Source organism: Lolium perenne, chromosome 4 (assembly GCF_019359855.2).
Source record: "Lolium perenne isolate Kyuss_39 chromosome 4, Kyuss_2.0, whole genome shotgun sequence".
Classification (NCBI taxonomy): domain Eukaryota; kingdom Viridiplantae; phylum Streptophyta; class Magnoliopsida; order Poales; family Poaceae; genus Lolium; species Lolium perenne.
The window spans coordinates 55,052,797-55,065,619 of NC_067247.2; the positions used below are offsets into that span (position 1 = coordinate 55,052,797).

General features: G+C 44.3%; 1 protein-coding gene across 2 annotated transcripts; it reads right to left on the reverse strand.

The window, feature by feature from the left end:
- Positions 1-2,353: 2,353 nt before the first annotated feature.
- Positions 2,354-8,237, reverse strand: LOC127292589 (uncharacterized). 2 transcript variants are annotated; one of them, XM_071818617.1, is made up of 10 exons: positions 7,904-8,237; positions 7,538-7,610; positions 6,770-6,831; positions 6,509-6,620; positions 4,140-4,227; positions 3,213-3,264; positions 3,082-3,126; positions 2,907-2,998; positions 2,691-2,761; positions 2,354-2,604 (listed from the first exon to the last, which is right to left on the reverse strand). In XM_071818617.1, exons 1-5 carry the CDS (start codon positions 7,958-7,960, stop codon positions 4,184-4,186), a joined length of 348 nt encoding a protein of 115 aa, XP_071674718.1. In that variant the 5' UTR covers positions 7,961-8,237; the 3' UTR covers positions 2,354-2,604; positions 2,691-2,761; positions 2,907-2,998; positions 3,082-3,126; positions 3,213-3,264; positions 4,140-4,183. The 2 variants fall into 2 exon arrangements, with proteins under 2 accessions (XP_071674718.1, XP_071674717.1); XM_071818616.1 differs by having other exon boundaries at positions 7,900-8,237.
- Positions 8,238-12,823: the final 4,586 nt, after the last annotated feature.

Sequence of the window (12,823 nt, forward strand, 5' to 3'; positions counted from 1 at the left end):
ACCTTAAGATCACGTGCATGATTCATCCCCAGATTATGACAATGTGTGCATTACGACATATGATAGCTAAGTTGCTGCAAGAAATACATGGGGTTAAGAGATGCTTTAGAGTAGGGGATAACCTGGAGACTGTTTTGTTGGCCTGCGGCGTTCCCTTGAGATGGAGCAGCCTCGACAACGTCCCCTTTAAGTCAAGATGTGGCCTGATTTTGCAAACAATGGTCGAATGCAATTAATCACGCAGAGTAGCTTTGGCGGAAGGGAGGGGAGGCGAAGCAAAGGTACCTGTACGTGGAGATGGAGATGGCCTGCTCGGTTTTCTTCACGCCGTCTGCGTTCTGCGCCTTGCCCCTGCAGCTGAGAGGCAGAAAATCATTGGACTCGGATAAGTAAACCTGACGAAAATCAATTGGGGGCCCGGAGGCGGCGCGCGTGATCGAGCTGCTGGGAATGGCCGGGGATCACCTGGGGTTGTTGCCATTGCTGTTCTTCTCCACACAGTCCCGGTGCGCCATGAGCATGACAGGCTGCCCAACCCCACTGAAGAAACAATCAGACAGAAATCAATTGACCAGCGAAGAACATTCTAGCGAACAGGGAGACGAGTAGAGTGCCGAGCGCGTAGCAACGAAGGAAACGCTCGCTCGTTGTCTTCCATCCGAAGCACATCTCGCTAACAGCAGGACATGAGCAGACGATGAAGCAGGTCTAGCGGGAGAGGAGGGCGGGGAGGCGAAGCGCGCGAGGTACCTGTGGAGCGTGAGGTCGGAGTGGTCCATCTCCCGGCGCCGCAGGTCGAACCTTAGCGCCTCCATGGCGTCAGCCGTCCATGTCCGTGGTGGCCAGCGGAGCGTGGGAAGTGGACCTCGCGGAGCGATGATCCGCCACACTCCATCTCTGACGAAGAGAGGGAGCCTCCGCTGCAGAAGCGCTCCCTCGTCGTCATCCTCGACGGGCCGCGCTCGGGAGAGGTGGATGACCATGAGCGTGGCCGTGGCCACAAGGACCGCCTGCACCGTAGCTTTCCGAAGCAGCGCCTGCAGAAGACGCATGATGTCGGGGAACTCAGGCGCCTTGGGGATGGGGAGGACGCGGAGCGGATTCACGCGACTCGCCGCCGGTGAGAACCATTGATCGAGGAACTTCCCAAGTCGTTTAGGATCCCCCCAGAGCTGCTTGACCAGGTGAACTAAGAACTTGCGGAATCCAGGGGACGAAGACGAGATCGCTCGGATGAGAAACAAGGGCACGGTGGTGCGGGAGGTGGAGTCGGGGGAGCGGGATGGAAGCATGGCTGGGAGAAGGAGAGGAGATGCAGGTGCGGGGAGCAGGAGAACTGGCTCTGCTGAGGCCATGGGAGGCGCGCGCGAGGTGGGAGACGGCGAGGTGGGAGACGGCGAGGTGGGAGGAGGAGGCAGCGGAGGAAGCGAAGCAGGTGGAGGAAGAAGAAGAATAGAAGAGGGAGTTTTGAATATTGGAGGCATGGCCGTGGACGCAACTTACCCTCTGGAAGTGGGTCCTACACGCGAGCCGAGCCGGATGCCAGCTGGCCTCTTCCCGAACCGAGCCTGGCTCCAAGTTCAGCCCGAGCCGAGCCCGAACCGAAGCGAGCCAAGCCGGTCCGTGCCGTCTTCCCCCGCAGCGGCGGCGGCAGCGCGGAGAGACTAGGGGAGATGCGGACATGGGAGCGAGCAGCCCGAAAGATAGGGGCACTGCGGTGCGTGGCGGAGTGCCGCCGTAACCCCGGCGGCGTGGCGGTGTGCCGTCGTGGGCTCGGCGCGGCAGCATGCCGTCTTGGGCGTTGGTATCCGGCGCTGGGGGAGTTCTAGGTGGCGGTATGGAGCATGATCGAAAGGGCGTCCCGGCGGCCGGCGGCCGGCGGCCGGCGGTGTCGGTGCCCTATTTGCGTGCCGAGGAAAACGTGGTTGGAATCGGGCGACCAATCGCTCCCTCTGCGGTCCGCACGAAGCCTTGCGGCCCATCTCCGTGCGTGCCCTCACTCTCTCTGGCCCATCTTGTGCCTAAAGCCCTCACAGCCCAGCACGTATTTTTTTTTTTCGTACAACACATTTATATTTCGAGGCCAGCTTCTACAAATACAAACTACAGTATACTAGAATTTGTGCGCGTCGTTCACCAGGTTTCATATCGATAAGAATTTTGTGGAAAGCTGTAATTGACACATGGTGTTCAATAAGCAACAAAAGAGCTGAGGAAAAAGCTAGTAAACAATATAGTAGTACAGGAAATGTAGGAGTGCACAACGGCTGGATCTATAAAATATGTTGAACCATAATAAAATGAGATTAAGTAAACAAATCATTTGGGGAGCAGATGGTATTACAACGGAATGTGACACATATAAACAGCGAATATATTACAGTACATACGAGTAGTGGTTCTCGGACAAGAGTAGCTAAATACTTAGATGAGTCTCATTCGGACTGACAACACAGTTGTTCGTTAATTATTACATATAGTCTGGCTAAGATGACCAGGCACATTGATGTAGCGTTTCCGGTCTGGGCAACGACAATTACACCTCATAACCTGTAGGACATCCAGAGTCAAAGTCTTCTAATCCGTTGCCTCTGCCCGGTTTTTCTGAGTCATAAGAAAGGGAACTGTCAGTGCCAGGTTTATCAACATTACTGAGTAATACAGAAAACCCACAGAAAACAAGTACCGACCTTAGCTCCAGTCAGAAACCAAGATTAGCAGGACAATTATAGATCAGGCCAGGAAATAGCCCTGGCTCATACTGTGGAGCAACCATATAAACACCAGTTCCAAAACAAGGAAACAGTTCCAAAAAAGGAAATGGATAAGTTCCAAAACAGATAGAAAATAACGTACGTGATAAAATAGTGTGAACAAGAAGTACAGAATTCAGTGTTGTAACTTACACTTGCGAAGGCGCCGTGAGAATATGGAGGCCCTCAAGTCTTATGGGAAATTTTACATCACAAGACCCAACGATATTCTAGATCTTAAAGTCCTGACAGGCAACAAACATTTAGCAAACATCAATTTATTAAGGTACGGACACATGTACGTTTTACAAAAGTATTGGATAGGTACCTTGAATTTTGCAGAAAAGATAAGTTTCTGGTTTATACGAGCATACTGAAAACAGGAATGCAGTTACAGTTTCAGAAACCTCGAAGCAAATACCTCTGATATGTATGAGAGGAAAGAAAGCTAGACAATACCTTTCTAGCTTCAAGTTCAGATTGCTGTTCACTTTTTTGCTCCTGTGCTAACCTGATAATGCAGCATCAATAGTAATTTGCGTCAGTGTGTAATTAGGAGAAACTAAGACAGTACCTAACTGATACAACTATGGAACTCCTTTTACCGAAGTGTTAACAAAGACCCTTGAATCAGAGCACTTATGTAGGTTTCCATCAAAGCAAATGGGATACCCAAGTTTTAGTTGAATTCAAGTAATCTCAACCATTCTCAACTTTTGTTTGCAATGACTGAAGATGATATTTAGAGGGTCGTTACTGATTAAAAAGATTTAATTCTGACATATACTGCTGAAAAGATGTGGCAGAACATATAACTGTTTTGTGTCCATGTGGAATTGGCGATAAATTTCAACAGACAGATAATTACCATATAAATAGCTACTCATGTATGTACAATCACCAGCTCCAGAGACATTTAGTATTCAAACAGCAGAAAGAGCATTACCATTTTTCAGCTAAAACTTGGGTGCAAATACCATTTTTCCGGATGCAAATACCAATGCTGTAGTTTTTGCTTCTCTTATACGCATGATGAATGCAGCAAAACGTTTTTGAAGGTAGACATTAAGCAAAAGTAAGCATAAAGTATATGCTGCTGAAAAAAAGTTGCACAAATCAGCAAAGCGTGAGACGTTTTGTTTAATCTACTTGGTGAGCAACTGTTCTCTAATTTATCAGTCCATAACCATGAATTCAGAAGAGTCTTTATTATGTTGGCTCTACGAAAGAACACATGCACAAAGTTACCAACTCTTATATCAGGTCATTCACAAAGCAGGAGACACAAAGACAAGCACTCAATATTCACAGAAAGTGTAAATATAGCATCAAAAGGCCAATTTGAGATAAACAAAGGTCATGAAGGTATAAGGATAATGATTTCACCTTGGGGTTATATTCTGCATTGCATGCCTGGAGAGTTATTTGTTTCAGGTCCAATTGACAGTCCAAGTTGACCATGGACATAATATTCCTGTCATCAGAGTAAACACCACCAGAAAGCAGAATCCACCGAAAACATCAGTAGTAAAAACACATTAAGGAACTCTATTTGCTCCCGAAACTCAATATATCACAAACAAAATAAAGCCAATAACGAATTTGAACACTCTGCATTGACATTATTTGTGCATAATTAGAGCCTCGTTTTAAAACTGATACTGAACATAACAAATGACTTTTTTTTCCAAATTCAACTACGTGTATCTTAGCAATGCTTCCTTTTCCCCAAACTGTGGGTAGCATAACATTATAGGTTTCATTCATGCATTTCAGAGTATTCAAGTCACACTGCGGCATAAATCTTAACCCAACCTATTTCACCGGTGGACCTCGTTACGTGAGGGCCAGGAATTATATGGGTCGGTCACAGTCCAAGGGCCACGACTGTGGGTAGTGAACATCAAAGTTTACACAGATAAAAGTATGTAGTTTGCGCCTCCAAGTCTGGAGCATACAAAAAATACCTAGACCAACATTTTTTTCAATACCCAGGAGGGTCATATAGAAATTTGGACAGAAGAGAGGAAAAACAATTGCAAGCACCACATGATCTCACCTGCTGCCAATTTGTCTATTACTTTCTTTAAGCATAGCAAACATATACTCCCTCCTTCTAAAAATAGGTGTCTCACTTTTGTCTAGATACGGATGTATGTAGATGCATTTTAGTTAGAGATACATCCATATCTAGATAAAGTTAAGAAACCTATTTTTAGACAGAGGGAGTATTACTTTCTAAATTTTATTCAATAATACTTCCATGGATTGTATATGCCAACACTTCAGTGGCAGTCTAGGTGTTCCACATAACTTTGAATTTAGAAACTCTACTACTCTATAAAATGCAAGAACATAGTGGACTTAAATTTCCTATCAAATCATGTACACAACTTCAGAAAAAACTTGGCACACTGTTAAATATTAGTTCCTTCATTTTAGAAAGCATATTTTTAGACGATCAAGTCACTTCTTTTTATTCATTGCAGATCTCTAAATATGGCTCATAAGCAGCTACCGGTAGAAAAACCTTAGGGCCTTATGGGTCTACAAACCAATATCATCTTATTTATTCATAATTGATCAATTCTGGAATAGGAGAATATAAAAAATGAAATATTCAGAAAAAATGAAGTCAGTATTCAGAAAAGGCAAAGGAAATGTTCAGGAAAAGATGAAATGGCACGAAAAGCAAAACTACAGCTGGTCATGTTTGTTACTTGCTCTAGACTAGGGATAGAAATCTCAATAAAACAATACATATAATTAAGTGTTTGATATCCAAACATAATGATCTATCTAAGAGTAATCTGTGCCGCTAGCAGCGGCATGCAAGAACTCTAGACCAGCAATAGGGGTAATAAATAGACTAAGTTAGCAGTAAGCTATTACAGCTTACAGTTGCATGCAGTTACATTGGGGGTGTTATCTTAGTGAGCTCCTGGCTTTGTGCTTTTCTAAGTGGATCAAGCTTATACTTTGTGTTTTTCTTTCACTGATAATCCACCCATGTCTTCCTCTGATAGTGAAAGAAAAAACACAAATCGAGGAGACAATTTTTTTCTGTGGGGATGTGAAATAACTAAGAGTTAGGTAGCATGATCTTAAAGAGAAAAAGGGAAATACCAAACTGCCACATAACTTTAAACTTAGAAACTCTATTACTCTAAAAAAAATGCAAAAACAGAGTGGATTTCAATTATTCTCAAATGTAACATGGGTTTGTATATTCCTCGAAAACCCATCAAGGTGAAATATTATTCCACCTGATCTAAGGAGATCAAAGCGTAAAAAAAAATTAAGTTGTAGGATTATCCACGCAAGAATTATAAAGCGGAAATGCACAAGAGGGAGAGGGGGCAACAGAAAGAAAATAAAGAAGTTCAGCATAAGAAACTGCAGGCAGGAAAACCTCTATTACGTGGTCTGCCTGTATGAATACAAGCACAACACCATGATCAACCAAGATTTATGCCATGTCTGTTCTAGAATGATCCTATTACATTTCTTCCACCACTATACAATCAAAAAGAAAGAGGAGCTCAAAATCCGAAGTGATCCATTAGCCTAAGACAGCTTCTTTCACTCCAATAATTTGTAAAAGAACTTTAAGTTTGGCAGCAAATATCAAAAATAAAATTGCAATCAGTGTTCTTAATTTCCCACACAAGTTTCGAAATATGCAGATAAAAAAGAAAGCACACACAAGATATATGATCAGGGAAGAACATCAACCAGGCTGCAGAAAAGCGGACCTGTTAGGGAAGGGAGGGAATTCAACACCATTAGAGATGATATCAGTAACCTCCTCGTATCAGCAAGGTCATTAACACTTGACACTCGAAGCAACCCAGAGGAAACACCCGACTGCAGCAAAGAAAAACTCAGGAAGTAAATATATGTGATGTACCATGCATCTGGTAAGTTTTAGTATCATCGTTTGACTAATTAGAGAGCAACTGATTCAACTACAAAGAGATTCACATAATAAAGAAAGAAAGGCAGAATGAGGTAACCTGTCTGATGGTGATCTTTGTAGCAGGAAAAAGGGTGCACCTGGCCTTTCTCCTATAACAACCTGGAAAAATATAGGCACAGAGGGGCATGAATGGCCGAAGATAAATTTAGAAAAGAGGAAAAACATCTTACTGGACTCAAACACATGATTATGCTACTACATAACAAGCAGAGGCTAGTACACAAAAAATAGGAGAAATAGAATACATGCAGAGCGTTGAAGAAAACTTGATTATGATATCGAAATATATACATCTTATAAAAATGGCATACACTCTGCAAAAAATCTAATGAGCATATACCAGTTATACTTTGAATGCGGTGCTTGATGAAACAGCGAGGTGAAGAAAAAAGTTACACGGATTAGTTGTAGGACAGTAACTACTGACTATCAAGTGATGAACCTCAAACTATGGAGCATATTATAATCTCAAATTAGTTTTAAACTCCATTTATATCTCATTTATCATGTCAGCATGTATATTAGCACGTTAATCTCCAGTAAGGTCTAGCCGCTTATAGTAACCCTGCCACCATATCCTGACAACATCAATATATATATAGTAACATCACACAAGCGATTAGATTGTAACCCTCCAAAGCTTAACGATATCAAAAAGAGAAACTAACAAAAACATAATTAGTGTAAGTTCATGACGAAGCTTAATGTTCTTTCAACAAAAAATTAAGCTGAGCAAAACAGCTGACACGTATAGCAGTTTCCAATTCACCATAACACAACACAACGGAAGGGCAGGAAATAGCACCTTTCAAAGAGAAAGAGGCAGCAACAACTGATCGCCCCCTGCCTATGCCAGTAAAACATTCAATTGCATAGACCTAAAACAAAATATCATTCGACAAGGTCGTCAAGCAAATGATGTGGAAATGAAAACATACAGAAATGAGTTCCTAATTCAGCCTAAAACAGGAAGGACACTGCAGATGTAGTGACAGGTCAGAAACATCTTAATTAATGAGAGAAAAACAAAAGACCACATGGGATTAGTAACACTTGATAAACCATAGTTGGTTGGATGTACATCGAAGATAGTGTAAAATACAAAATCACATCAGAGAGCAACAGTGAATAATATGCCAAATGGAGTACAAAATACTGAGCCCATACTAACTGCATTTTGTTGGTGCATTTCGACCACTGGCAAGGACATGACATAAATCTGCGGCATCGCCCTTTCCCTTGCTCTTCTTCGCCATCAGCAGGACTGGTGGCCGCCTGAATGGATCTACCATCGCTCGGAGGAGGAGGTGGCAGCGCGAGCGGCGGCGGCGGTGGCTGAGCAGGAGGGATTGGGGGAGGAGACGAATGGGAGGCGATTGGAGGCCCGGGGCTGGACATGGATTGGGTGCCCGTCTTGGGACAGGGTTCTCTCTCGGCTTGGTTGCGACTTGCGACGGATATTTTCGGGTGTTCAATCCTAGCGTACACCAACTGCAGTGACCGAAGATGTGTGCGCCTAGCAGTTCCCCCACATACTATTCACAAGGGTAAAAAAGGCTTACTGCAAAAGTACGGTTGAGATGCCCTTGTACAACAGCCCAAAATGTTTAACCGCTGGGGCATCTTTAGATGCTTTTCCTTAAAAATAAAAACTATGCATGTACGTTTCTACCTGAAAAAAAAAACAAGTTTCTTCCCTTCTTTCTATCCCCAAAAGAAACACACAATTTCAGCAAATAAACTCATTTTAATTTCTGTTTAAAAAAAACTTGCGCCATCAGAGCAAATTCAGCAGCTTCAAAATTGGGGTGAGGTAGTACATGAACTTGTTAATAAGGTGCAAATAAGTCCAAAATTTCAACCATGACACCTGACGTCATTGTCTTTTTTTTTGCAATAAAAGCTGCAAGTTTTTCTTTTATAATTTTGACCTTTTCGGTTCTTTCATAAATTTTGCACCATGTCATCTCTGGAATACACGGGTGGGTAAAGCTGAGGAGCAGGCCCCACCTGCGTCTCTCCATTGCGGTGCTTCTCTCGAACGAAATCCTCCTCGAGTTCTTCCACCATTTCATGCGTTACTCATGTCCTTCCTCATCGCCCACCACAGGCTCCGCCATGGCCACCGTCATGAGCGAGCTCCCCGGTTTCTCAGACATCGCTTCCTGACATGCACCATCATCGGTAGCAGGGGCACGCTCCACGGTTATGGCCATGGATTGCATATTGGTTTCCCATGGAGCTTTCATCGCCGCTAGCTGAGGATGTTGCCCATATGGCGGCTTGCACGTCTGCCAGCCCACACACACCTACTTGACGCATCATATGCAATGCCATCGGGACCCGCGCCTCCAAGTTCCCCCTCCTCATCACAGACATGCGCCTCGACACTAGTTAGCTCGCGGTGGATCCTTTCGGCCACGTTCGAACACCATGATGTCCAGCGAGGAGGATTTGATTGTCATTGCCACATCCGATGGCATCTCCTGAGACCGGTGTTCAGACGCGGAGCCCCCTCCCCCTCCCCCCTCCCCCCGCGCCCAGCACGAGGACACCTTGCATGTGCCCAAGAATCCTAGATGATTCATGCGCTTCTCCACCATGAACAACGCATAGTGGAGGCCGTGTGTCAACACCCGGATTTTTAAGTCCAGATGCATATTATGCCATACATCGCAATCCCAGGAAGATTGTTGTTGCGAGACATAAGAGTCGATATCATAAGTCATCATTCATTACAAACCATAATCGTCTTACAAATTCAGATCACATGATCCAATATTACACAAATAGTTGATCTAATGATCAACGAACACATTACATAGCGGAAGCGTAACGGAAGTGGACTATCTAATCCACAGACCAACGCTTGACGTCAGAAGATACTCCTAGTTGTCGTACGCGTTCTGCTGGCCTTCATCTTGGTACTGTTGTTCCTCTTCATACTCTGGCCATTGGAATAGCCAGGGACACAACCGTGAGTACTTTAAAGTACTCGCAAACTAATACTAGTGTAAGTACTATCAATTTTAGTAAGGGTGTGCTAAGCTCTAGTTTTATTTGCATAAAGCCAATTTTAGTTCACCAGCATTTCATAAAGGACTCTTCATATACTAACTAACTCAAGTGGGAACATTAGTGTCATTCCCACAACTCAGTTGTGATTCAAAACAAGTCACCATTCAATTCATTCTTTCTTTTCAAGAAAACATCTGACACCGGAACAGTATGGCCTTTCCAACCGTCTGTAACCGTGGACACGGCTATTCGAATAGATTTACACTCTGCAGAGGTTGCACACTTGTGCCACAACATTTGATTACATCCGTCCGGGATAGCCCTGAATCATCGTAACTCAGTACACGGATCATCAACCATAACCTTTCACTTACATACCCTAGTATAGGTACCTCTCCCCATGAGCTTGGCCTCCCAGTGAAGACGAACCGTCAGCCTGGGAACTGCACAGGGCTTGGGCTGTACATTCACCTCAGTTCACATCATTTCACTTTCAACGGAGGCAGTGTTGACGCGTAAAGCACACGCCCGTTGGGAACCCCAAGTGGAAGGTGTGATGCGTACAGCAGCAAGTTTCCCTCAGTAAGAAACCAAGGTTTATCGAACCAGTAGGAGTCAAGGGCCACGTGAAGGTCGTTGGTGACGGAGTGTAGTGCGGCGCAACACCAGGGATTCCGGCGCCAACGTGGAACCTGCACAACACAATCAAAATGCTTTGCCCCAACTTAACAGTGAGGTTGTCAATCTCACCGGCTTGCTGTAAACAAAGGATTAAATGTATGGTGTGGAAAATGATGTTTGTTTGCGAAGAACAGTAAAGAACAATGATTGCAGTAGATTGTATTCAGATGTAAAAGAATGGACCGGGGTCCACAGTTCACTAGTGGTGTCTCTCCAATAAGAAATAGCATGTTGGGTGAACAAATTACAGTTGGGCAATTGACAAATAAAGAGGGCATAACAATGCACATACATATCATGATGACTACTATGAGATTTAATTGGGTATTACGACAAAGTACATAGACCGCTATCCAGCATGCATCTATGCCTAAAAAGTCCACCTTCGGGTTAGCATCCGCAACCCTTCCAGTATTAAGTTGCAAACAACAGACAATTGTATTAAGTATGGTGCGTAATGTAATCAACACAAATATCCTTAGACAAAGCATCGATGTTTTATCCCTAGTGGCAACATCACATCCACAACCTTAGAACTTTCTGTCACTGTCCCAGATTCAATGGAGGCATGAACCCACTATCGAGCATAAATATTCCCTCTTGGAGTTACAAGTATCAACTTGGCCAGAGCCTCTACTAGCAACGGAGAGCATGCAAGATCATAAACAACACATATATGATAGATTGATAATCAACTTGACATAGTATTCCATATTCATCGGATCCCAACAAACACAATATGTAGCATTACAAATAGATGATCTTGATCACGATAGGTGATACGCGTACAGCACGCGTCCGTTGGGAACCCCAAGAGGAAGGTGTGATGCGTACAGCGGCAAGTTTTTCCTCAGTAAGAAACCAAGGTTTATCGAACCAGTAGGAGCCAAGAAGCACGTTGAAGGTTGATGGCGGCGAGATGTAGTGCGGCGCAACACCAGGGATTCCGGCGCCAACGTGGAACCTGCACAACACAACCAAAGTACTTTGCCCCAACGAAACAGTGAGGTTGTCAATCTCACCGGCTTGCTGTAACAAAGGATTAGATGTATAGTGTGGATGATGATTGTTTGCAGAGAACAGTAGAACAATTGCAGTAGATTGTATTTCAGATGTAAAGAATGGACCGGGGTCCACAGTTCACTAGAGGTGTCTCTCCCATAAGATAAATAGCATGTTGGGTGAACAAATTATAGTTGGGCAATTGACAAATAGAGAGGGCATGACCATGCACATACATGATATGATGAGTATTGTGAGATTTAATTGGGCATTACGACAAAGTACATAGACCGCTATCCAGCATGCATCTATGCCTAAAAAGTCCACCTTCAGGTTATCATCCGAACCCCTTCCAGTATTAAGTTGAAAACAACAGACAATTGCATTAAGTATGGTGCGTAATGTAATCAATAACTACATCCTCGGACATAGTATCAATATTTTATCCCTAGTGGCAACAGTACATCCATAACCTTAGAGGTTTCTGTCACTCCCCCAGATTCACGGAGACATGAACCCACTATCGAGCATAAATACCCCCTCTTGGAGTTACTAGCAAAAACTTGGCTAGAGCCTCTACTAATAACGGAGAGCATGCAAGATCATAAACAACACATAGATATAAATTGATAATCAACATAACATAGTATTCTCTATTCATCGGATCCCAACAAACACAACATATAGCATTACAGATAGATGATCTTGATCATGTTCGGCAGCTCACAAGATCCGACAATGAAGCACATAAGGAGAAGACAACCATCTAGCTACTGCTATGGACCCATAGTCCAGGGGTAGACTACTCACTCATCACTCCGGAGGCGACCATGGCGGTGAAGAGTCCTCCGGGAGATGATTCCCCTCTCCGGCAGGGTGCCGGAGGCGATCTCCTGAATCCCCCCGAGATGGGATTGGCGGCGGCGGCGTCTCTGGAAGGTTTTCCGTATCGTGGCTCTCGGTACTGGGGGTTTCGCGACGAAGGCTATTTGTAGGCGGAAGGGCAGGTCAAGGGGCGTCACGAGGGGCCCACATAGTAGGTCGGCGCGGCCAGGGCTTGGGCCGCGCCGCCCAAGTGTGTCGCCGCCTCGTGGCCCCACTTCGTTAGCTCTCCGGTCTTCTGGAAGCTTCGTGTGAAAATAGGCCCCTGGGCGTTGATTTCGTCCAATTCCGAGAATATTTCCTTACTAGGATTTCTGAAACCAAAAACAGCAGAAAACAGCAACTGGCTCTTCGGCATCTCGTTAATAGGTTGGTTCCACAAAATGCATAAATATGACATAAAGTATGCATAAAACATGTAGATATCATCAATAATGTGGCATGGAACATAAGAAATTATCGATACGTCGAAGACGTATCAGCATCCCCAAGCTTAGTTTCTGCTCGT

Bases quoted from the DNA above. Each gene is read 5' to 3' on its own strand.
- LOC127292589 (XM_071818616.1), bottom strand. From the start codon at position 8,130: ATGTCCAGCCCCGGGCCTCCAATCGCCTCCCATTCGTCTCCTCCCCCA. The intron at 7,611-7,899 runs GTATGGGCTCAG...ATTTTGTTTTAG, and splicing joins GCACCAACAAAATGCAGTTA to GTCTATGCAATTGAATGTTT. The intron at 6,832-7,537 runs GTGCTATTTCCT...ATATTTTTCCAG, and splicing joins TGCCTCTTTCTCTTTGAAAG to GTTGTTATAGGAGAAAGGCC.